The 26239-nt window shown below is 43.1% G+C and overlaps 1 protein-coding gene across 9 annotated transcripts in view; it reads left to right on the top strand.

The window, feature by feature from the left end:
- Nucleotides 1–26239, top strand: part of RFTN1 (raftlin, lipid raft linker 1) — a 163645-nt gene that overhangs the window by 23561 nt on the left and 113845 nt on the right. For 5 of the 9 annotated variants that reach the window (XM_029070774.1, XM_029070772.1, XM_029070773.1 and 2 more), the window contains exon 2: nt 6132–6284. In XM_029070774.1, coding sequence (XP_028926607.1) covers nt 6140–6284 — 145 coding nt within the window. In that variant the 5' untranslated portion in view covers nt 6132–6139. Of the gene's footprint in view, nt 1–6128; nt 6285–26239 lie in introns of all 9 variants that reach the window. The other 4 variants (XM_029070775.2, XM_029070777.2, XM_007666185.4 and 1 more) reach the window with 1 other exon arrangement.

Here is a 26239-nt window from a genome sequence, read left to right as displayed (position 1 = left end):
AGTGATAGCTTGATGGAGTCAGGAACAGTAGTGGGAATCACTTCCATCACTTAAAGGTAGAAAAATCAATCCCAGTTATATTTTTATTCCTTTTTAAAAACTCATTAACCCTCTTGAGTAATGGGGGAAGATCAAAATGAAATTTTAATTTTTCTTGTAGGAAAAAAGGTCTCTTTTGGTTGGGGATCTTGCTTGCCATTTGGCTAAATTGCACACACCTATCCTCTATGGGAATTTTTATCCTTGTTTCTTCTCTAGTCAGTAAAAGTTTTTTCTAATGGCACAAGTCTTAGTCCCCATTCTTTCTTTCTGCTTAAAAATTAATGTCACAGCTTTTCTAAAAACTTCCAGCCCTTTTTTAGGGGCCTGTGTACCTCAAAAGCAGGAAGGGATTCTGGAGTGCTGCACCCCATTTAAGGAAAGGACACATTATGTTATAAACTCACTGTCGGCTTTTATGCAGGTGGGAAGACCCCTGGGCCTCACATCAGGTGGCCAGCAGTTCCCTTCACTGTTTACCAGAAGTCCTGTGGCAGATCAGCAGGCTGGCAAAGCTTTTGTCAGCTTGCACCCTGCTTATATGCCTTCTGCCTGGTATCCCCAGGAAAGGAGGAAAGTTTTAAATTACATAATGTTAAATGCCTTCCCCTGGTTCTTGTGTTCCATGATTCACTAATTGTTGGTGTATTCATGGCGTGTCTTTGGTGTTGTGCAGAGCCCCCAGAGCTGCACGACTGTGGCCACTTGAGTTGCCAGCCCATCTGCAGACCAGTCTGGCCTGGTTAGAGACTCCTTGTCAATAGGCGGTACTTCTTGGTGGCTGGAGAAAGGGGCTTCAGGATCAGGAACCCAGGCCCAGAACAGAAGGAACTGTGTGAGGCAGTGACAGGCAAGACTTAGAAGGAAAAGGGTGGCCCTGGAGCTGGAAGAGGAGTTGTGCCACCTCCATCGAAGGGCTCTAGTTCCCCGCACTTGCCTGCTCCTCTCTCTCCATGCCCCATTCCACATCTCTCCACAGTGCAAAAGTGAGGGAGTAAGAGAGAGGGTGAAGTTGCCCTGATGACACTCTTAACTCCACCTCAAATTCATCCCACCTCTGGGGCTGGACCCTTTTTCCCAGCCTCTGGTATAGAGCTCCGTAAACAACAGATGTCCAATATCTTGTTGACTGACTGACACAATTTTCAGGCGTGATCTTCCAGTTAATAAGGATCATCTAGACCGGGGTCATGCTTCCTGAGTTGTACTGTGTGGCTGACTGAGAAGATAATCGAGTTCAGGGTTTTGAAATGGAATTAAGATAAAGCAAAAACAACTTTGCAAACTGACTAGATGTCGTTATCAATCTTGATTGCTTAATACAGTTCAATCATTTATGGCAAGTTTTCTTTGCGTATCTTTTTTGCTGGCTGAAGGCATTGGTTAAAATCATTTTTGTAGTTTGCTTCAATTCTGTAATTGGTGTGTTGCTACTGAAGGCTCATTCTTAAGCCAATTTGTGTTTGGAAATTTAGAGTTGATAAAAACACTTACCATATTTTTATTAACCTTCCTCAGCTAGAAATTAAAATGTAACATGAATTGGTGACTAAATTGGTGACCATAAATCTTTTTCAAGTATGTAGCCGTTTTAATAAGAATTAATCTTTCTATGCTTTGTGAACTGCTTAGAGAACATTACATGAATGATACTCTTAGATATTCCATTTTTAACTTAGAATTATTTTTTTCTTAATTACTATTGACACATGCATATCATCAAATAGTATTTATTGGGCACTGACATATACACACCAGTATTTTGAGTATTGTACAAAAGAAAATTTAACAGTCTCTAACTCTAAAAGCTTTCTTTTTCAAGAGATCATAACAGACAAGCACATGAAAGCAAAATAACAAACATACATACAGTTGTAAATTTTACTGTCATAAGATTCAACTGCAGTAACACACTCAAAGGTTATATATATTAGCTTACCAGCATCAGTGTGAGTTTTGTGCTATGGTAAGAGCTGTTGGCTGGAGTTGAAACCTTGAAGGAGAAATTAGGGAAAACTTCATGGAAAAGGCAGAATTGCAAGAGCTTTTTGAAAAAGTGAAGGCTAAGAACTTGACGTATGTGAGTTATCTGTGGGAGGAGGTGGTGAGTGAGAGAAGGAGAGAACAGGTTCCTTGAGAGCAGAGAAACTTTTTTTTCTTCTCAACAGAGTAAATTTGTCATGTCCCCCTCTGGGTTCACTGGGGGGTGACTGGATAAGTCCACCCACTCCCCACCACTGGCTAAAACTGCCCTTCCTCCAACCTCTGGCTTTTAACATTTCTATTCGTCATGGTTCCTGTGCCCTTCCGGGGCTTGTGACTCCCTCCCCTGGGGCTGGTAGAGGTAAAGGACAGAGGGGAGGGGAGGAAGGTGAAGCAACTTTTCACCTTCCAAGGATGCCAGTGTAGGATGGCATAGCAAACTACCCTAACCAGCATAGACGTAAACCCTCACCTATGGCAGCGGGCAATAGGGTGTGGGGGGCAGGGAGTTGAGAGGAGAATTGTCCCCTACCCATCAAGGGAAAATGGAATAGCAGCTGGTTCCACCTGCCCAAGGGATGCTTAAACTTTTATCTGCCCTTCTTTGCATCAGGCATGGCGAAGTGCAGCTGAAATGGATATTGTACCCCAAACTCAGGGAGGTGTCGGTTTCCAGGACCTCACTGTCTTCCTATAAGCTGTTGAAGCTGCCTAAGCCAAGGGAATGGACTTCTTCCAGGTCTGGGAGACTCCTGGAAGGGTGGGGGGAGGTCTGGAGATTCTGATCTACTTTGGAAGTATGTGGGATATTGTTCTCTCTGGACTTCCTGTATCCCCTCCAAGTCAAGCTAAACTTCCAGGGGAAGGTGGAGACCTGGAACTAGAAGACTCCTGGAACAGGCGGGATAGGCATGGCCCTTGCCGTTCCTGCAAGTTTAATGACCCTCCTCTTTCCTGCCCTCCTCCTGATCCTGCAGCCCCTCCTTAGCAGCACTTGGGTACCTCAGAAATGGTTCAAAACCTACCGGGGGACCTGCAAGCTAAATTTAAACGGCTGAGCATCTATCCCCAACCCTAGCTAGCCAAATATGAGCTAGCTGGAAGCTTACACTGACCTCCTCCTGCACTGCGCCTCCCCCCCCCCCCAACCCAGGCAAAAGGACCACACTATGAGATCATGGTGAGGGGAAATATGTGACTGAACTGGAATTGACTTGATAATGGGGAAGCAATAGTTGGTAGTAGTAGGGAGAAGCAACCCTAGGCCTGGGAACTCTTCCCACAGTGGAAGAATCCCCTTGCAGATAATTGGCAATGTCCAAAGCCACAGTGTCATTGTTGCCATTTAGCTAAAAGCTTGGTTGTCTCCTAAAAGATGAATTTCCTTGTAACCTAACATAAATGAACACATTAAATTCCAAAATACCTTAATTCAAGTATATCAAATTTAAATATCTACTGCAAATGTAGCTTAATCAAATTAGGGCTTGACACATATGAACTAAGTGACATCTTTTAAAGCCAACCAGCTTAAGCATAGCATTATTATTTTCAATAGCATCTGAGGGCAGTGCCCACACTAGGTAGAGGAGGAGGAGCTTGGGAACATGGGTGCGGAACTGGAGTCACCGACAACCTAATGGGCTACCAATCATTGCTTTACTGCAATAAAACATTTATGGCAAGTTTTCTCTTTGCTGGCTGATGACATTGGTTGCAAACATTTTCGCCCTTTCCTTCACACTTGTGTGTAATTGTAATTTCGACATGACTGTGTCCTGGGGATTTCAACAGATAGGAACACAGTTGCACACCTGTAGAGAGCTATAAGGACTAATCACTGAATGGGTTTCAGGATGCTAGCTCTCCAGTGTTCACCCAAGCAGCGCAAAGTTTCAGGTCTCTCTTTTGATGCCTAGTATAACTTTGTGAGAGTCCCAAGAGAAGGAGTTAGTGGAAGGGAAGGAAAGGAGAGTGGGCGTGGCTCCTTGGGCTTTCTTTCCCTCAGACTTTCTAGGCTCTCTGAAGGGGCTTCCCTTCCCCCCCTTGTTCTGAAATACGGTTTCATTGGAAGTCAAAGCAGCAGAAAAGCCAAGGAAGAGTAACTCATTTTCATCTGCCCTTGCTCTCTGTCTTTGATATTAACCACTGCGGGATTCTACTGACCTGAAGGTGAAGGGAAGGTGGGGAGAACAAATACTCTATGCTTGACTCTTCCTCCTCCCCTCTCCTTCATGCACCTAGGCTAACTCCAAACAGCTCTGGCTTCATGCCCTAAGGGGGCCTTGGCCTTCTGCCCCAGGAAGAATCCAGAGAACTACTACCATGGGCAATAAGAGGAGGAGGAGAAGATCTGCATGGGGCCTCAATGACTTGATTGTAGAAGCACATCTCTGTCCTCTGGCTCCGGCTGTCCTGCACGGACGCACCCTTCCAGTGTTTCAGGGAGGAGCTAGGAGGAGGAGGACCCTGGGTTCCAGAAAGCTTCCGATTGGACTTATTGGTTGGCACAGGACTGCCGGAAGGGCAGGGAATATTCAGGGATACAGGAAGTCCCGCGATCACGGCAGAGTGTGTAGCAGAAGCAGCCAAATGGCCATCGTTTAACTCTCTAAGTGATTTGTTTTGTTTGATCAGGTTTACTTTTTGGTGAGACCCACAACACTACCGCCTCTCATGATACTTGAGGGTTTAGCCCCTAGGCAAAGCCAGCGTCTCTAGGCAGGTCCCATCTTGGATAAGCGGAGCATGGGTGACATCCATTGAGTGGCCCACAGGTTTCCCTCCGTTGACTCTTGGAGCAGAAAGTGTGGATGTTTCCGCAGCAGGCATTTATCAGCCCAATTCATGCAAATTATATAAGCAAATGGTTTCCGTTGTGCTGATGTTCACACATTAAGGTGAAAGCCTAACTGATGCTGTTTTCCTCAGTTTACTTTTGGTTAAGAAGCCTCAGCCAGCTGGTGACATTACCTAACTCTTTTGGTTTATTTTCCTTTAGCTTGCCAAATGGCCTCAGGAAGCTAGTTGCCTTGTGAATGGATTTAGGGAAGGGAAATGCTTATCTCTAAAAGGAAGCAGTCGCTGTATAGCTCTATTTGAGATATTCTTGGCCACTTAATATTTTTGTGAATTATTGCCTTTGATGGGAGTGCCTCTACTCCAGAGAGTAGGAAAATATTGAGTATTCTCAGTCTTTAATGCACAAAAGGAAACTATCTCACTCTGAAGTATATCAAATGAATAAAAAGTAATTCAGTTATATGAATCTGCCTAAGTAGAGAAATCTCATTGTTTTCAAATCCCAAAAGATTGTAAACCCAGCACCCCAAAGGTGCACATTATTTTAATGCTTTTCCTTTTTTAGACTACAAATCTCCTTTCTAACTCATGTTGATTTCTGTTTCCAATTTGTTTGCTCTGCCATTTATGTTCAGCCAGTTTTCATTTTGCTCTGAAATGGCTATACGAGCACAGTGGAAAGGTGCTATTATTTCCTGTGGCGTAATCTGAAAAAAGAGGATCTATAGCTAAAACTTTATAAAAGCTCCAACATCTAGGGTTTGGGTTTTTTTTAATGTTTTCTGCATACTGGTCTAATACTTGCCCTTAAGAGTAGAAAGGACTTTGGGATTTGAAGACTGTAACAGCAACTTATTATTCTCCAATAGCAACCAGTAGAGTCATGACAGAGCTGTTGTTTTTTTGAGGTGTGCTGGCATTAGAATGCATCGTGTTACGTTTTTACATCCCATTTCATCAGGTACACAAATTATAGTGGAACATCAGTCCTCAAAAGCATATTATTTTTTACACCCAGAGAAAGGTATAAAGCAGGTATGCTTTGTGCTTCCTGTAAAATCATAGGACAGCTGGTAATTGTATCTTAACAGAAAGAGAGCCAGACACATGTGATGAATATAGCCCATTTGGTGTCTGAGTCACTTATTAAATTATACTGTAAATTTCATGATGGCTGGAGGGGAATTTACATTTTCTTCTTGGGAATCACAGAGGATTTGATTCTCTAATGTTTAAAAACAAAATCCCAGGAAAAATATTAATGGTGTTTTCCCTACTTGTGTTCTTTTTCCTCCCTGCATCAGCAGTTGCTGAAATGGGTTGTGGACTGAACAAATTCGAGAAGCGTGATGAAAAACGGCCTGGCAATATCTATTCGACTCTGAAGAGGCCCCAGGTAGAGACCAAGATTGATGTATCTTATGAGTACCGCTTCCTGGAGTTTACAACTCTGAACAATGGTAAGTGTCTCTGTGCTTTCCCTTGTGTTGCTAATCATTTGCCTAGGAAAGCAGTCACCTCCTCATAACCTTGTTTTGTGGGCCGGCTCTTTTGGCATGCTGGCAAGCACCCCTGCAGCATGGTCTAATGCAGAGAGCACAGGTCTGGGAACAGGGAGACCTGGGTTCTAGTCCTGACTCCCCCATATGCCTGCTGTGTGACCTGGAGTGAGTTACTTACCTTCCCTCTTCCTCAGTCTCCTCATGCGTAAAATGGAGATAAAACCCCATTTCTTGCTCCCTCTTAGGCTGTGGGTGAGTGGGTCAGGGGCTGTGTCCGATCTTCTATCTTATCTACCCTAGTGTTTAGCACAGTGCTTGATACATAGTAAGCCCTTCAGTGCCATTTTAATTATGCTTTTATTAATAATGATGGCCTGTAGGCTGGTTTACTGAGACATGAACAGGCCACTTGGGCATCTGCTTGCTTTGCCTTGTTCTTGGCCCTTCCGGAGGCCTGACTGCTGCTTTGGGCCGGGGAGGAGCCTGAAGTTTCGGGCTTTAAGTGCTTGAAGTGGTGGAGCCAAGAGGAAGCACTCCTCCTGGGCATGTAGCTACCTAGCTTCTTCCAAGAGTCTCTGAGAATAAGGAGTAGAGGATTTAAATGAATGCATTACCACAAGCGCTAGGAAGAGCTGCAGCCATCAATCTTCTTCAGTGTTTTAGTCCTAGGGCTGGACTGTGTTTGGGATTATATCCTGAAAACAACCTCCCTTAACCCTATTGCTCACCATCTCCCTCCTACCATTCCTCTCCAAATTCCTTGACTTTCCCATCAGTGTAGACAACACCAGCATCCTTCCTTCTCACACGTCCGTACCCTTTGCATTATCCTTGACTCTGCTCTCTCATTCAACCCATAAATTCAATCCATAACTAAATCCTGTCAGTCCCATTTTCACAACATTGCTAAAATCTGCTCTATCCTCTCCATCCAAACTGCCACCATATTCATACAATCACTCATCATAGCTCTCTGGCTTACTGCATCAGCCTCCATGCTGACTCCCAAACTCCTGCTTCTCCCCCCTCCAGTCCACACTTCACTCTGCTGCCCGGATCATTTTTATACAAAAACATTCACGATATGTCACCCCACTCCTCAAAAAACTCCATTGGTTACCCATCCACCTTCACATCAAACAAAAACTCCTCACCGTTGGCTTTGTTTGCTCCCTCCCAACTCACCTCGCTACTCTCCTACTACAACCCAGCCCGCACACTTCGCTCCTCTAATGCTGACCTTCTCACTGTCCCTTGATCTTGCCTATCTTGCCGCTGACCCCTCGCCCACTTCTTGCCTCTAGCCTGGAATGCCCTCCTTCCTCAAATCTGACAATTACCCTCCCCACCGTCAAAATCTTATTGTAGGCACATCTTTAGGAGGCCTTCCTTGAACAAGCCCCCACTTTCCTCTTCTTCCCCTCCCTTCTGCATCATCCTGACTTGCTTCCTTTGTTCTCTTCACCACTCCCAGCCCCACAGCATTTATGTACATATCTGTAATTAATTAATTTATATTAATGTCTGTCTCCCCTGCCCTAGACTGTGAGCTCCTTGTAGGCATGGAATGTGTTGGTTCATTGTTGTGTTGTAGTCTCTCAAGTGCTTATTAATAATAATAATAATGGTATTTGTTAAGCACTTACTATGTGCCAAGCACTGCTCTAAGTGCTGGGATAGATGCAAGGTAATCAGTTTGTCCCATATGGGACTCACAGTCTTAATCCCCATTTTACTGATGAGGTAACTGAGGCACAAAGAAGTACAGTGGCTTACCAAGGTCATACAACAGACAAGTGGTGGAACTGGGATTAGAACCCATGTCCTAAACCTGTGCTCTTTCTACTAAGCCACACAGTGCTCTGCACACAGTAAGTGCTCAATAAATATGATTGAATGTATAATTGATGTACAAATAAATACCTAATAATACTTGGAGTGTAGAAGCTTGGAGATGAAGGTAAATCTAACACAAGATTAATTTACCATGTAAATAGTGCGGGATTTATAAAAATGTCCCCGTTGTAACATGTATGGTCAGGGAAGCAGCAGATCAATCACCTAATAATGTTTTAAACAATGAAAAATGAGCTGTTGCACAAGTCTTCCTCTTCCTATAGACTAAACTTGAAGGATAAAGGCCAAACCTAAACCAGCAAACTGTCAGGATAAATTAATCCAATAAATACACCTAATCTTCAATTCTCCTGATATTTCAGGCCAAAGTTGTTATGGCCTGAATTATCTGTATACTTAAAAAATACAACATAGGCCCGACTAAATAGAATTTTGCTTCATGCTCTGAAGGTCAATAAACTTGGGTTGTATTTAAATGGGAAGAGAAGGGAATTCCCTAGTTAATTCCCCTTGGATTTCTGAGCAGAAGGTGGTTTGACTTCAGTTGTGCTGACTCTCTGACTTTGAATGACTGGGCCTGGGAAGAAAATCAATCTCTAAAATGTCCACTGGAGTAACTACAATCCCTAGAGAAAGGCTGTGATCTCGAACACTAATCATGACTCTTTTGGGCAGCACCCTTGAAAGTATCCCAGTGAAAATAACTGGATTATTGTATTTCTTCTTTTATGTTCAGCTTGTCCACGATCTCATTTTCTCTTTAAACATGTCTAGCAAACTTAATCAACACTCTTAGAGTAATGAAGTTTTAGATTCCGGTGGCCCAGTAGTTTATAAGTGCATTGACGAGGTCCAGGTATTTACATTACTGAGATCGCGTCACATTCAGGTAAAGAGCTTAATTTTGGATGGCCGGCTGCCTGGGATTATGTGAAAAAACTGAGTCTGCCCTGTGGGAGTCCAGCTAATCATCTTCTATTCTCCTGCTATCCAGACCTTAGGAGGATGCTATGTGGCAGGTCTCCTTTGAAAGAAATTCTGAGAAATTCTGTATAACTTACACAACTTCAACTCCTCCCCAAATTTCCTATCCCATTTGTTCACTTGTTTTTACCTACCTCCAGGCTTGCTTCTGCCTTCATTCTCCTGCTGGAGCTATGTGTGAGGCTGATGGTCTGAGCACAGCTGGACATCCAAGTAGGAATAAGGAACAGGAGAATAAGGATTGATTACTTCTCTCCTGCCTCTGTCAGGAATGGTGGGGGCTGTTAGATACTGTTCATTAACTACCTCAAGCTCCTGAGAGAAGGACAGTATGGCACAAATACCAAGCGTTTGTTGTTCTCTTATTCATGCAGACTTTAGAATAGATGGTTGAGAGGAGGATGGGATGGAAGTAGGCAGCAGTGATGTCATTGGTCCTGTCAGAATCCAGTCCTTTTGTTCCCTGACAAGATAAACTATTGAGAAATCACTCACTCCATGTCCTAATGAGGCAAGCATTTCTAAATGCTCTGGGTTTTTTCCCAAGGCTTTTATTTTTTCCATTCTGTTCAGATCGTGGAGGCTGCATTCACACTGTCTACTCTCAGTGAGTGTGTTTTTCCTGAATTGTTTCCAGGAAATGCTTATCAATCAAGTAGTGGTATTTATTGACTCCTTACTGTGTGCAGAGCACAGAACTAGACACTTGGGAGGGTACATTGCATTGGAATTAGTAGACATGATCCCTGCTCACAGGGAGTTTACAGTCTAATGCTTTTGCCTCTTTCATGATTTGAGCTGCACATTTGAAATATTTCAGTGGGTGGGCGAGGTACCTGCTACACCCATTCCAAACGCCCTCCCCTTTCCATCTCCATCACCACATCCCCCTTCCTGAAATGCCTGCAACCAAGGATACTGTTCAACCAGTGGTATTTATTGAGCACTTTGAGTGTGCAAAGCCCTGGATTAAGCACGTGGGAAAGTGTAATGCAACAGAGTAGATATATCCCCTGCCCATGGAAAACTTACAGTCTAGAGGGAGAGCTAGATATTAATATAAATTTGTGGACATGTACATCAGTGATGTGGGTGTGAAGGTGGGGAGAATAGCATATACTTATAGGGAACAAATTCAAGGGCATAGGTGATGCGGAAGGAGTTGGGGGAAAACAGGATTTAATTGGGGAAGGTCTTTTGAAGGAGATGTACTTGTTGGAATAGACACCTAATGATTCTGTAGTAGAGCCACCAAGCCTGGGGTTGTGCCAAAATCCTCTGGTGACTGCCCTTTTTTTTTTTCAATTTTTTTGTACAGTGCTTACTATGTGCCAGCCACTGTACTGAGCACTGGAGGATATACATGTCCCACATGGCACTCACAGTCAATGCCCATTTTATAGATGAGGTGACTGAGGCACAGAGAAGTGAAATGACTTGCCTAAGGTCTCACAGCATGCAGGTGGTGGAGCTGGGATTAGAACCTAGGCCCTTCTGACTCCCAGGTCTGTGCTCTATCCACTGTGCCCTGCTGCTTCTTGCTTGAGAACTGCTTTTGAAAAAGGGCTTATGCTAAAAGAACATGGCTTGCCCTGAGTCCCTTTTTTGTTACAGGTCATGTGGCCACCTGAACAGAGTGGGTAGAGTTAGGACAGATCTTTCCGAGTGTTAGGACTCATTAGTTAATCGTATTTATTGAGGGCTTCTGTGTTCAGAGCATGGTACTAAGCGCTTGGGAGAATACGATTCAACAGAGTTGATACTCATCCCTTGCCCACAAGGTAGTCCCAACAGAGGAGATATTGGGCTCCTGCTCACCTCTTGTCTCCTACTAACTGAAGGGCTGAATGGCCTGCAGTTTTTTATTCTGCCGAAAGCTGCATTTCAATATATTAGGACGTTTCAGGTGTCTGCTGATATTGTGAGGAAAACTGGGAGCCATAGGCCAACCTTGTTGGGCATAACTAGGGTTGACTAGAGATCCTGGGAATGTAGCAGAGTGAGAGCACAGCTGAGATTTGCAGGTGTATTTGTCTTTTTGATCAAACATTTTGAACAAGGCTCTATTCCCAGGGCACCACTTTTGCGCGGACTATTTGCTCTCGTTTAGCCTTGGTCCTAAACACTGACCTGTTTGACAAGAAGGATGAGATCTGGAAAGAAGTCTCACTCATCAAAGTATATGGCTACCATATTTCCCAGAGGTGTGTGATTGCCCATACTGAATAAACACCCAAATGTTTGGGTGTAGTGTAGTTTTCCTTCTGTAGAAAATCTCTCCGTGCTGCTGTGGATTGCCTTTTCCTGTTGGCTACAGTGAATGCCATCTGTTTCTTCCAATCATTTCGGTATTAGATTAAACAGTTGCTTGTGACTGACTTTTAGCTTCTGTTTCCTTTCACTCATTATGAAATTGTGCCGAGAGTATGTGGCAGCTTTTTCAAAAAAGGTATTGTCCTGGCATGGGTGTATATTTAATTTACAGGCTTGGTTAAAGCAGTGGGTTTTCCAATGTCAAGTCATTTAATTTCTTGCCTACATTTTGTAAGTAGAGGAGCATACTGGGTACCAGTATTTTAGTTTTCCATCGGTTCTCCAGCAAATAATTTGTGTCCCTCTTTGTTTTTTGGGGGAAAGAGGCAAGGAAGTCAGCAGGGTAAATTAATGACTGAGTAGTGTGCTAAAAATAGACCTGCTATCATACATAAGATACCAAGTAGGAAGGAAATCAGTTTTCATAAACCACGTCTCACAGCCAACAAATACGCCCCTTCATACTTCACAAGGACTCTGGGGAGATGGATGAGATATGAGAAACACTTGGAGCTGTTTAGAGGAAGGTGCTGTGTAAATTCAAAGTGGAGTATTTGTAGTATTGTGATTATTGCTAACACTAATAGCATTATTGTTACCAAGTCCTCCCAGATGTAGAGGGAGAACAGGAGATGGCTTTCTCATTTTTGTGTCAAAACATAGAGGAGGTATAAATTTGGCTGATATAAATTATGCACACTATTTTCCCAGCTACCATAAATCCCAATAAACAATCAGGAAACAAAGGTTCAGACTTGTCTACTGATAGACTCCTTTGCCAAAGCAGTAAATTCCAGCAACTTAGAGCTGCCTGCAGTAAAATGAAATTCCTCAATGATCACTGTTATCTGTCAAAGCAAAACCAAATTATCCTACTATAGGGATTCATAAAATGAGCCCCTTGGCATAGGTAATAATTTTTTATCTAATTTAGTTTAAAAAGAACACAAAACATGCTAATGTTTTATGTTCTCTACTAATTACTATTATTAAAAATACTGCTTCAAAAAACCATAAGGCATTCTTTAACTGCACTAGAATTTGAAACATTTTTATAAGTGACTGGATTAGCTAAAGATTCATAGAAAGGGGTGTGCTAAGGAATTTCTCCCTAATGTTTGATTGCATTGTTAAAATGGGACCACATATGCCAAGGCACTTAACATTCTTGCACAGTTTTGGCTTTTGACTGAATGTAGTTATTTCTGGGGTCTTAAGTAAAATTTCCTTGGCTTGTAATTTGGACATGGCTTAGCTATTCTTTGTTCACAGGACAGACTACCTGATAAAATAAGATACCTTGTTGTAACACAAACTATCCTGGTTAAATTAATGAGTTTTTTCCAGGAACTGAACTAACCTTCTGGAGGTCAAGTAGACTTGCGGATAATCCAGAGTTCGGCCTGGGGCAAGACTGCAATTGGTTTGGCCTTCAGGAAGGGAAAAAGAAGAAGGTGAGGCATACTGGGACATGGCATCCTCCACTCTGGGATTTAAGCAATGGCACTCCTGGGTTAGACAGATGGTCCATCCAGTATTTTTTCTCTAACAAACCATCAAATATCCCGAGCTTTTCCCAATCCATCCTCAGTTTTCCTCCTAGGGACCCAAGTGACCCTCTGCTTTGTGAATTCATCCAAATTCCTCTTGACTTATATTTTTCAGCCTGCTCAAATTTCTGGGGGAATTAAGTCTGTATGCTCACCACCTCTTTGTGAAGTGTTTCCTTTCTTTTGTTTGGAACTTCCTGGTCAGTCTTTGTCTTTCCAGATTTAAGTTTCTTCTTTTTTTTTTTAGTTATCCTTTTATGGAAGCTTCTTATCTTCCTCATAGTCTTGGGTGTCCTTTTTTGCCACTTCTCCAGCTCTTTGCGGCCCCTTGCTGAGATATGGTATTTAGAACAACATTTAATCTTCCAGAAGCATGTGTACCAGTCTGATAAAGTGCAAAGCTGGGCCACTTTTCTAGTGCTGCCCAGCATTTTGTTGGCCCCTTAGCAGAGGAGCCAGATGATTTGGTTGAAGCAGGGAGTGTTGGCAAGGCAGAGGCATAGCACTGTGATTATAGCAGCCTTTGCTTCTGTTTATTCACAGTATTTATTGAGCCCCTACTGAGTGCAGAGCACTGGATTAAGCATTTGGGAAGGGGTGGTGGAATTAATAGGCATGATGCCTGCTCTCAAGGAGCTTACAATTCAGTGAAGGAGACAGACACTAAAATAAACTACAGGTAGTAGTAAGAAATAGTTTATAAGATGCATACATTAGTACTACAGGGGCTGTGAGTACTAAAGCGCTGAGATGGTGAAAAAGCCAAGAAGGCAGTTGGAGAATAGAAGATAGGGAGATCCAAAATATATCTTGGTTATTAGACATGCCCAGTTCCCTGCAGGACCAAGGGATAAAGTTGGAAATAAAGGGATTAGCCAGGGCTTGAACCTAAAATATTACATGACTGCATATGTATTTACTTAACTGTGCATCAGTTATTTACTGAGTGCACTAGTTGTAATTATTTTTTGTGTCTGCTAATGTGTGAGCTCCTTTTGGGCCAAGAACTTGTCTTATGGTTCTGAGATACTTTCCAATGCACTTTATTCAAGTCATTGCACGTAGGTGATGCTCAATCAATACCGTGGCTACTAGAGTGCAAATAGGAGGGAGGAAATATGGCTCTGAGCCATGCATGGTTCAGGTCTGCTTGAGGGTTCCCTGTCTGAGGGTCTACGTCCTGTCAGTTGTATGTATTGAGTGCTCACTGTGTGCAAAGCACTGTACTAAGTCCTTGGGAGAAAATATAACAGACCCATTCACCACCCAGAGTGGGTTTACAGTCTAGAGGGGGATACAGGCATGAATATAAGTAAAATTACAGATATATACATAAGTGCTGTGGGGCTTCGAGGGGGAATGAGTAAAGGGAGCCAGTCTGCATGATGCAGAAGGGAATGGGAGAAGAGGAAAGGAGGGTTTAGTTAGAGATAGCCTCTTGGAGGAGATGTCCCTTCAATAAGGCTTTGAAGGTAAGCGAAGGTAAGTGTCTAGTAGTTGGGTTGTGGGCCATTCTGGGCTCACTCAGCCTTCCTGCATCCACTTCACTTAATGCCAGAGGCCGTGGTATATCTGTCCGCATGCATGTGCAGAGTGTGTGTGTGTGTTTGTGTCTGATGGCTGTTTGTGTGTGGTGTTTACAGTCCCCACAGCCTATGGGGATGTCTGTGTTTTGAGGCACTACCTGCCAGCAGCGGGACCAGACCCATCCAGGACCATAACACAGCACCTGGAATGAACACCTGCATTCAGCTGTCCCAGGCAGCAGCAAGTTTCAGGGAGGGAGGATTTAGCTTCCTTTGGTTTGTTTCTGTATTTGAAATCATTCACAAATCTTTTCCACAGAACCTCTGTCCTGCCTGGAAAACTCCAGAGAATTGACTTTAAGGGTCTAGATTGTAAACCCTCCGTGGGCAACAGTTGTGTCTACCATGTGTACTGTACTCTGCCAAGCACTTAGTATAGTTTTCTGCACACAGTAAGCGCTCAGTAAATACTGCTGTTCGATTGATTTTTAGATGCAGACATAAAAGGCCAGAATCTCTCCCTTTTTAAGTTTGCCAGTGCCCAGAGATAATGGCAAGCATTATACTTGGGATTTGAACTGCTGTTTGACCGGAACATAACTAGGCTGCAGCATGGCTCAGTGGAAAGAGCACGGGCTTTGGAGTCAGAGGTCATGAGTTCGAATCCCAGCTCGGCCACTTGTCAGCTGTGTGACTATGGGCAAGTCACTTAACTTCTCTGGGCCTCAGTTACCTCATCTGTAAAATGGGGATTAAGACTGTGAGCCCCATGTGGGACAACCTGATTCCCCTCTGTCTACCCCAGCGCTTAGAACAGTGCTCGGCACATAGTAAGCACTTAACAAATACCAACATTATTAGGCTGGAACTAGTCACTAAGGTCTCGGAACTCAGTTCTGATTTTTCTCCCCCAAGTCTTCTGGAGCTCTCCAATTTCAATCCCTGTTTTGAACCGGGGTGTCTGGGAACATACTTCCTTTTACCATTCCCATCCTCAGAAAGTCATAGCACAAGGTTTTCAAAACTTTCAACTTCAAAGGTCAGTCAGTGGTATTTGAGTGCTTTATTGTGCATGGAGCACTGTACTGAATGTTTGGGAGAGTAAAGTCTCTGATTTTGCGAGCGGGCTGTTGCCAAATCAGTTTGAGCGAGGGGGGCAGCTGCACCTACCAAAGGGTCTTTTTGTTTCCTATCCTTTTTATGTGCCATAAATGCCCTGGGGGTGGAGGTGGAAGGGGCAGGGACAGGGGGAGGGAAGAAGTGGGAAAGCCCTTTATGTCTTTAAAACGCATACTCTTGCCTCTGAGAAATAACCTATAGGCTAATCCTTCATCACAGTCTAACTTTTTTCTTAATGGCATTTAAGCGCTTACTTTGTGCCAGACACTGTAATAAGTGCTGAATGTTCTGGGTAGCACATTTGCATTGCTGGTCCTTTGTTCTTTCCTCCCACCTATTCCAGTTCTTTGCAAAATTTTTAGTTTTTACCTTAGTGTAAATTAGTTTTCTTCTTTCCCATCCTTCGGTATTCATTCATTCATTCAACCGTATTTATTGAGCGCTTTATGTGTGCAGAGCACTGTACTAAGCACTTGGAAAGTACCATTCAGCAACAAATAGAGACAATCCCTACCCAACAACGGGCTCACAGTCTGTAATTCACTTCCATCTTAGCTTGTAAAGAATAGTTGCAAACTTGTCCCTGGCAAGAAAAATTTCCCATCTATTCAACAATTTGTGTTTTGTACCCAGTGTCAGTTTGCAGTGGAAATGTCCCCTGCACTCCAGTTTTATATGTTTTTCCAAGCTTTGATTAGTTGGCATTCTCCTGATGCTGCTCAGGGCACAAGGATTAGCAACCATGTAAGAGGGTCATATCGTGCCTGCTTTGGCAGGGCTGAAAATTCCAAATCCAAGTTGTTGGTCAATTTATCACAGATTGGAAAGGAACTTGGGAACTTTGTTTTTTCCCTCCCAGTAAAAAAACACACAATAAAACCATTTCCACATGGGTGTAGAAAAGAGCTGACATTGTTCAGAACACAAGTGTGTTTTAATGGAGAATCCATTAATAATTTACTTTAATAGTGTAATAGTTGCTACTCCTCTGTCTGAAAATTTGTATAACCAGAGTTTTATGGATGAAAAGTGAGATCAATTAATATCGAGTGATGACAGTCTCCCTGTTGAGAGAAAATGGGAAATCTTGGTGCAGACGCCTGCCTTTTGACTAAGAAATCGCTTTTCTTAATTGTATAGGATGGAGAGCTCCAGGGGATAGAATTCATTTCGTTATAGCTTGAGTGTAAACCCAATGCAAAAACAAAACAAAACAGAAAACCTGAGCTTGCAAAGAAAAAATCGCCAACATCTTGGATCAGGAAACTGTTAAAAGTAACACATTCTGAAGGAAAAAGTGAAATTATCTCTGCAAATATAGGATGAATTGTATGTAGTTTTGCAAATCAAGCCAACTATTATCAGTTGTCTCCATTCTTAAGTATCAGCCCTTAGCCTTGCAGTCAGAAATCAGAGAATTTAGTAATCCTGCTAAAACTGAATCCATGTAATCTGCTAGGGAGTTGTGAGGATTAAAATGGAGTCACTGCTGTGTTGGACACATGAGGATACCATATCATTTTAATAACAAAAGAAAGTAATGCAAACAGATTTGGCAAAGGCTGAATTGACTTTCACACTGTGCTACATTAGGAATTAGTGACTTTCAAATTTACTAGGCAGAAGGCATTTTTTTTTTCTTCTTCAAAGAGACTTGAGTACATTAAAATAATCAGTCAGTAATACATGCACTTTGTTTCCACTGTTAGCCAACTCTGAGGAGTGTGGGTGAGGTCTTGATCTGGGAGTCACTATGAAAAGTGGTGTGGTTTGCTGTGGTGATTTTGAGCTCACCTTGTTTCCCCAGAAAATACAAATGTGAAATGCATGGTCTTGAAAAGAAGTAGCAATTAACTTTTCCTCGAATTTTTTTTGGGGTAATTTTACAGTATAATATTAATCACTTCAGGACATTACACTGCCATTATAATGTCATTTCCAAGGGTGTTTCACATCAGGTCTGCAGAGATTTTCCTCCAATGTCAGTATGAGCTGTGCTGCTATTACAAATAGCAGACAACATTCAGATAAAGGTTGAAACATAACTGAACATTTTCTCTCTTTCCACACCTCCTTAATCAGCCCCATTGTATGCAGGAATCACAGAATGTAGTGCCATTTTTTTTTTGAATGCAGGTACCTTGATACTGTATCATAGATACCTTTCTCTCTTCCTCCTCCACTCTCCCCTGGAAATCAGAGCTGGCTACAAAGGGGCTAGTGAAAGCAGGAAGGAGAGATCCTGTTGGGAGACAACTGAGAGGAACTGGAGAATGGATGTGAGGGTGCAAGGAAGCTGGGGAGGCGAGGAAATTTTGTGGATAGCTCATATCTGAAGGTTTTGACAGACTGAATGTGGTCATGGCTTCCCCCGGGGTGGGTGAACTTGTCTCAAGTCTGTCTGGCTTTCATTCAATTTAATTTATTAAGCATTTACTCTGTACAAAGCACTGTACTAAGTGCTTGAGCAGTGTACTAGGTGCTTGAGCACTACCAGTCTAGACCCATGGGATTGGCATTTGAGGGGCTTGTAGGTTGTGAGTACTTGTGTGCTGAACAGGCAGTAGGAAGGATATAACTTGGGGAGATTAGAAATTTAATTAGGGAAGGAGGGGGAGATGTGATTTCAGAAGGGCTTGGGGAAAAAAAAGGCAGAGCTGTAGCCTGTCAGATATGAAAGGAAGGAAGTGCCAGGCAGTGGGGGCAGTTGGAGAAGTGAGAATGTGGCTGAGTGAGTTAACTTGAGAGGAATTAAGAGTGAGAGCTGGTGTGCAGTGGGAAGAGAGTGGATAAGTAGGAGAGAGAGTGCTAATAGAGTGCCTAAAAGTCAATGATAGGAGTTTCTGCTGATAGAGGAAGAAATGGGCAATCTTTAAGGGTTCTTTAAGGAGTGGGGGTTGTGTGCCAAAAAAGGTTATAGAAAAATCATAGGCAGAGTGAAATATGGACTGGAGAAAGGAGAGGTTGGAGGCAGGGAGGCTAGTAAGGAGGCTGCTCCAGTAGTCATGCTGGGATACGATAAGCGCCTGGACCGGTATAATGGTCGCTGAGAGGAGAAGGAATAGATCCTGGAAATTATGTGAAGGGAAAATCAACAGGATTTGATAATGAAAATAAGGTTGAAAGAGAAGGAGTTGAGGTTAATGCCAAGTTGGAATGGGAGGATGGTGGTGTTGCCAACTGGGATGGGAAAGTTAGGTGAAGGATTTGGGAGGAAAGATGAGGTGTTTGCACCATTTCTCTCATGATCCTTTTAGCCATCTGTACCTACTTGATCCCCAGGAGAGCAGAAAGCTTAAATTATGGCTGAAAGACCATGGTCTCCTACTTTTGCTTATCTGTGAACTCCACAGTATTAGAGGTTTCTAAATTAGGGTCTGTTCCCAAACCTCTAGGAAAATATGAAATTTCTTTGTGAACTATATTTTGTAACATTAAGTATCACTAGTCTATAATTTATCGAGCATTTACTGTTCTAAGTATTAAACGCTTGGGTGAAGACAGTAAAAGGGAGTTGGTAAAGTTGTTCCCTGCCCGCATTGAGCCTACAGTCCCGAGGTGGATTCAGGCATGAATATAAATGAATTAGGATATGCACATAAGTGCCGTGGGTGGGAGAGGGGGGTGAATAAAGGATGCAAATCCAAGTGCAAAAGTGATGCAGGAGAAAGTGGGAGAAAAGGAAATGAGAACTCTTGGAGGAGATGTGGATTTAATAAGGCTTTGAAGGTGGGGATAGTGATCATTTGTTTGAATATATCACTATGTTTGTTATGGCATTTATTAAGTACTTTGTGTCAAGCATTGCTGAAAGCAAGTGCTGGGGTAGATAGAAGCTAATCAGATTAGACAAAGTCCCTCGTGGGGCTCACAGTCTAAGTAGGAGGGAGAGCAGGTCTCGAGTCCCCATTTTACAGTTGAGGAAACTGAGACACAGAGGAATAAAGTAACTTGCCCAAAGTCACAACCGGCAAGTGACCGGGCTAGGATTAGAACCCTGGTCCTCTGACTCCCAGGCTTGCCATCTTTCCACTAGACTATGCTGCATCAGTATTGTTCAATTCTAAGCAAAAGTTATCAAAGTGAGGAGTTGTAATCTGATTGTTAATCTCTGCAGAACATTGCTGCAGAAGTAGAAAGTGGCTTTGTTGACTGGCAGTGGTTTCTCACCCTTCGTGAAGAGTTTGTACAATTTAGTTAGCTCCCCTATCTTCTTACAGTAGCTTGTCACTGGTGATCATCTCAACACCCTAAGCACTTTTTGAGTGCCTCTCCATCAGGGTCTCCTTCAATTAAATCTTCAAGTTCAAACATTTTTTTCTTGAAAATTGATGGAAGACTTCTGAAGCCCCAAATTTCAGGAGTTGGAGAAATCTAATTTCATCGGTTTTGGCATCTTCCAACGATGATTTGGGCTGTGGAAGCTTAATGAGGTCCTCGTTTGGCAGTGAACCCTCTAAATGCAATGCAGTTGTCATCAACATCTGCAATGTCCTCTTCCCCAATTCAGCAGTGCTTTTGATGATGGGAGGCAGGTGGCCTAGTGGAAAGGGCATGGGACCTACTTGGAGTCAGGAGACCCGAGTTCTAACCAGGACTCCTCCTCTTGACTGCTGTGTGACCTTGGTCAAGTAACTTCTCTGTATTTCAGTTTCCTCATCTGAAAAATGACGAATCTTCTCCCTTTCTCTCAGCTTTTGAAAGCCATGTGGGACAGGAACTGCGTTGCATCCGATTGTATTTACCCAAGCACTTTGCTTGGCACATAGTGAGCACTTAAAAATATTAACACTTTATTACTATTACTATTATTTAGGCACTTTGGGCCTCAGTTACCTCACTTGTGAATGGGAAGAAAGTATCGTGAGTCCTGTGTAAAACAGTGTCCCCGATCTGATCAACGCTTAGCTCATAATAAGCGCTTAACAAATAATAATTATGCTCAGTGATCTCTCCAAGAGATCACCTTGTAAATGTGACACAAACTGTGGGCTGGGTCCCTGAGCTGTTTGTATTGTGGGGTGGCTGTAATCTGAGGTATGTTGGTTTTTGAATATCAAGTCTCCTCAAATTCAGTGTTTTTCCTAAAGCAGTTCAGTTGAAGTTTGAGTAGTGCTGAGAACACATCTGAACAGAGACCAGAAAAATAATTAACAAGTATCCAGTCCTTGCTTTGTCTTGCAAGCAGAAATGCAATCAGAGTGAAGGATTTTTTGCACTTTTGTAGGGTCACTCAATGACTTTTCTGCTGTTTCCTATTGAGTGTCAGGGAGGCTCTACAGATAATGTGCATCTATTCTGTTGTGGAAAAAAAAATCAGCACTTTCCTCAATCTTTCTAAAAGATTCTGGGCGCAACTTTATGGAATAAAAACTTGTTTTCTCAAAGAAGTAGTTAGCCCATTTTTCCCTGCATGCCAGACCAACCCTGTGCCCTAGGCCTCTAAGGACAATGACCTTCTGCCGCCCCCAAACCTCCTTCCTTGAAGGGGAAATAAACTGTCTACCCTCAGCACTGTATAACTAAGGCCCATCTCTGAACCCACACATTGTGTGTCCAGGTCAGCTCCGGTTTACAGAGAAGAGCACCCCATTTCTTCTCTCTCCCACCCATTTCTTCCCTACTCCACTTCCACACCACCCCAGCAGCATGTGGGACCAACACGCTCTATTACGCACTTTGTCATGTCCCTGCCCCTAAGACACTTAATGCACTGAGTTCAAAGGGGACAATACACGTGCTCTATGGCTGTGGTAGAATTGCAGGTTTATAATAATTTATTATGGTATTTAAGTGCTTACTATGTGCTCTAAGCGCTGTTCTAAGTGCTGGGGTAGACACAAGTTAATTAGCTCAGACGCAGTCCCTGTCCCAAATGGGGCTCACAGACCGAGTGAGAATGGGTTTTTAATTCCCATTTTAAAGTTGAAGAAACTGAGGCACAGAGAAGTTGTCATGCCCAAGATCCCATAGTAGACAAGTGACAGAACTAAGATTAGTACCCAGGTCCTCTGACTCCCAAGCCCTTGCTCTTTCCACTAGGTCATGCTGCTTCTCAAGGGGTAGTCTTTTTTACAGATAACTCTACCAGCCCATTTTTTTACAAACGCTGTGCTCCCCAGCAAAGGGGATACAAATTGAATATGAAGAAGTTTGTTTGGGCTGAAACTTTCTGGCAGCTGTGATGCTATAGCAGTGTGGCTCAGCAGAAAGAGCACAGGACTGGGAGTCAGGGGACCTGGGTTCTAGTCTGAGTTCCACTGATGGCAGCTGTGACCTTGGACAAGTCACTTAACTTCTCTGTGCTCCTGTTGCTTCATGTGTAAAATGAGTATAAAAGGACTGCTCTCCCTCCCTCAAAGACTGTGGGAGACTCATGTGAGACAGAGATTGGGTCTAATCTGATTATATTGAATCTACCCCATTGCTTACAGTTCTTGGTGCATGGTAACAAATGTCAGCATTATTAGACAGCATAAGGGAGAGATAAGGGAAATGATACATATTCATGTTAAGTTTCACTGGACTGACAGTGAAAATGTGGTGGCATATTCACTTTGGTTGTTCTAAGTCCATGTCAGAATTCCCACATCCTGATTTCTTGTTTTGGAAATTAGAATTCAGGTATTGTTTGATTCCTTCGAATGGTTTTTAATTTCCTTTTCCAGAAGTCCTGAGCTGCGCGGAAACAATCATCACTATCAACCACATGGCTTGCTCAATTTAGGGGCAGAAAGTCACCATATCTCCATGACCGATAAAGCCACAGAGTGAAAACAGACACTATATGGGCACTACATGTTGCAGGCCCAGCTTACCTGGCTTCCCAAACTAGTGAAAGGGAGAAGTTTCTAGTGTTTTGGGATATTTTTCTTTTTTGGTCCTAGTTCAGGATGTTTTCTTTGATCTTGACTGCTTAGACTTGGGGAAACAGCAGGTCTGGAAGGTGTGCCATCTCCTGACAGATTCTGAAGTCTCTATGATTGGCAGCCACCTGGCTAGGTCTGGCTAGGCCCTGAAGACACCCCTCTAGCCTCCAGGATGTCCCAGTATGAAGAGATAGGGGCCGGAAGAGACCCGAATGCTGTCCATCAGTCAGGATTCCGTGGTGACATCTGGCTGCTTGAGGCAGGTTGGGAATCCGGATGTGATGTGTGGGCCTCCTTAAGGGAAAGCTGGGCTTGGCACCCCAAGAATGCAGTACCAAATTGGCTTTGAGTGTTTAGGTTTGACCCCTGTAGAATCAGGTCTCAACCAGAACTTGTTACTTGGAAATACAGTTAAGCAAAAATATCTCTTCTAGGCATTGGCATAAGGTGTGTAACAAGTTTCTTAAAAGGAATGGTTTCTTTGAAAGAGTAAAAAAATAATCCAATTTCTACATTGTTCCTGTGAATTAAAACCCGTGATCAGCATGATAAGGATGGATTTGACAGCTTTAGGTATGGAGATCTTTTCCTTGAACAGAATAAAAGAGATCCACTCTGAGGACTCAGGGCCTGCAGATAGAATGTGGGACATCAAAATTAATGACACCAAGGATTTGGAAATCCTAAAATGTGCCTAAATGTAAAGATAAAAGCCTTCATCCCAAAAAGGAAAGAGCAATGAGGCATAGAAATTTAAAATAGCTACAATTTTGAGCAAGTTAAAGTGAATCAAGGGTTGGTCAAGCCATAAAAGAGAAATGCATCTAATCTTCCTAGGCATAGGGATTCTATATTGCTGCTTTCCTATATTAAGGCAGCTTGCCCTGGTTGAAACAAGGAGACAGGAGACCTGAGTTCTAATCTCAGCTTCATCACTTTCCCCTTGTGTGACCTTGGGCAAGTCATATCCTGCTTTTGTTTCTGTGAATTGTATCTGTCTTTTTCTGGTTCTCACAGGATGAGAATGCGAAGGTAGAGGGAGAGAGCTGATGGAGCTTCTTAAAACCAGGTTCTTCCCAGCCCAAACGCTCCAGAGCAGAGATAGAGGATGAAAAGAAGGAGGTGGTTGAGGAGGAGAAGCTTCCCTGCTTTTGCCTACTACTCATGCAGAACCTTATTTTAGGCATCTCCCTGTCTCTCTCATTAGATTGTAGGTTCTTTTGAGGACAGAATTGTCTGCTAGTATTATTCTTTCCCAAGCACCTCTTCTTTCTCCCAAAGAACTGATCAGTTTGAACTAGTTATTCACTTCAGTGTACTTATGAGATCATCCTTTTTCACCTCAAATGCTTAGTACATAGTAAGTGCATATATTAACCACCCAATAAACATCACCAATTCAAAGCAGTCACACCCACCGCTGTGCATTGTGACACTACTTCCTCCTTATGGCTTAATTGTCTTCATGAAGATTGAGGCATAGTCTTCCCCAGGAACTGGGGACCCTCAAACCTGCTATCAAAATTATCTCATTTCAGTATATTTCACTTTATAAGGTTATAAACAGAATGACTCAATGGTCTTTTCTGTCTCTAGTTTCTGTGATGAGTCTGATTTTTGTTATCTGGAATTGACATATGGTGCTAATCTGACTGAGTTAAACCACTACATAGCAACAATGCTTAGCATTTTCTAGGAGAGGTAGCATGTGGTATTTAAAGCCTCTCCACTGTGTCCAGTCAACAGTTTCCAAACTCTGTTCAACACCTACTGTGGGCAAGATGCTCTGCTAAGCACTGGGTAAGTACAGTAATGCCTGCCACAAGGAGTTTACAGTCTAACCAGGGAGGCAGACTTAAAACAGTTTGTCTATAAGAGGTAGTGCTCAAATTGTTGAGTTTGTAAATTGTTTTGTGCAAAAGTGCTGAGCTGATAGGGCAGAAGCGTACTGCAGTGGAGAAAAATGAATCGGTAAAAGCCTCCTGGAAGAGGTTGGATCTCGGAAGACCCTCGAAGATGTGAAGAGCCTGGATCTGGTGGATTGAGGGAGGAGGAGAGGGAGAGAGTTCCAGGCAGAAGAGAGGCATAAATAACAGGGGCAGAGGTGGGGGGTTGACAGTGAGAGTGAGAAGAGCTTGGGAAAAATGGAGAGTGCAGTTTGGGGTGTCGTAAGAGGGAGGGAGGTGATGGAGTACCTTAAAGCCCACTTCTAGCTCAAAAGCTCCTGAGTCTTGGTGGAGGATGGCAATGGGGAAGTGGTCAGGGAATCATCTACTTCCTTCCCCAGCTCCCACTGCTCCCAGGCAGCCCTGAGTGGCTTTGACCTGGCCCTGAGCTCTGACTGGTGGCAGGCGGGCCCAGCCCAGGCTCCTCCATGACGGCAGTGGCCGCAGTTGGCCCAGCTCTCCTGGCAAGGATGGGTTTATCCCAGGGATGCTGATACCCAGGTCTCGGGCTGGGCCCACGCAGACTGGGTGGAGGTCCTGGCACTACTCAGCTCTCCCACACGGACCTGCTTAAGTCCATTCAGCAGCAGCAAATTACAATATTCTTGATTTATGAAGAAGAAAGAAGCCAGGAGAATAACGGGTCCTTTCATAAGTCATTGTTGTGTAAAGTTTGGAACCGTGTCAGGGTTTTTGTTTTGTTGTCTATTTGTTCAGGGAAAGCACTCCACGGGGGCAGCATCTGTTTTTCCCCGGGAGCCGTGTTCTTCCCGACTCCTTTTTCCAGCTGGGATGGCTGCCTTGATGCTGCCTTTCAACAACCAAATAGATAAAATTGGACACATTCTTCAGCATATTCTCATTGTTCTGTCCCACACGTTTGCTAAATAAAAGTGCTCTTTGAAATGTCAGACTTTCTTCCCTCACCCAGAAGCCTCTAAGCATTTGTCTTCTCTTGTTCCAACAAAGCTCAGACTCCTCAATAGCAGAAGCCCTAAATGCTGCCAAGGTAGAATTTTTAAGAACCTTTTTTCTGTTTTCTTTGTTTATACAAAGCAGTAATTTACTGTGTAGCAGCAGTATTTTGAAACCATGAACCCCATTTTAAAGGTGCCAACCTTTTGCATGGGAATTTCACGGAAGAAACCTCTTAACCCCAAAGAACACACACTTGATCATCATATCATGATGGGGGCCTCAACCAGCCCATGAGGAACTATAAGCTGAGTGTTGTATCAGGTGAGCTCAACAGCCACCAGTCCCAAGAAGACTGATGTTTAAACAGGTTTAATATAAATTATAATTATATTACTGACACAGTATTAAATGTATCGTAATACTTATGGTTGGCTCTATAGCCCAGTATGTACTCAGAGAGGAGAGGTATTGCATTGAAGAAATCACACAAATACCCAAGATACTAGAGTTGAGCCTATGCAATTAAAAGAGCCATTACTCAGTTTTATCTGAATTACTCAGAAAATTGACTCAATGCCTCACTTGGCTTGAATTGGCCAGTCTGAGTGTCTCCAGAGAGAACTTCACAGAACAGAACTCAACTAGCAAACAGTAAGAAGGTTAATATCCAATGGAAAATAGCATAGATCTTTTCATAGATCTCTGCATGTGAATTACCTAACTTACTGTGGAAGCCTATAAGTATCTATAGGCCTGAAATAACCAACAAATCGCGAACTCATTAAATTTCCAGGTAATTTGAGACCAAGTGACCTTTTTGGATCTGAATTA

Source organism: Ornithorhynchus anatinus, chromosome 8, assembly GCF_004115215.2.
Source record: "Ornithorhynchus anatinus isolate Pmale09 chromosome 8, mOrnAna1.pri.v4, whole genome shotgun sequence".
Lineage (NCBI taxonomy): Eukaryota > Metazoa > Chordata > Mammalia > Monotremata > Ornithorhynchidae > Ornithorhynchus > Ornithorhynchus anatinus.
Note: the sequence above shows the minus strand (reverse complement) of the source record. Positions and strands in the feature narration are given on the sequence as shown.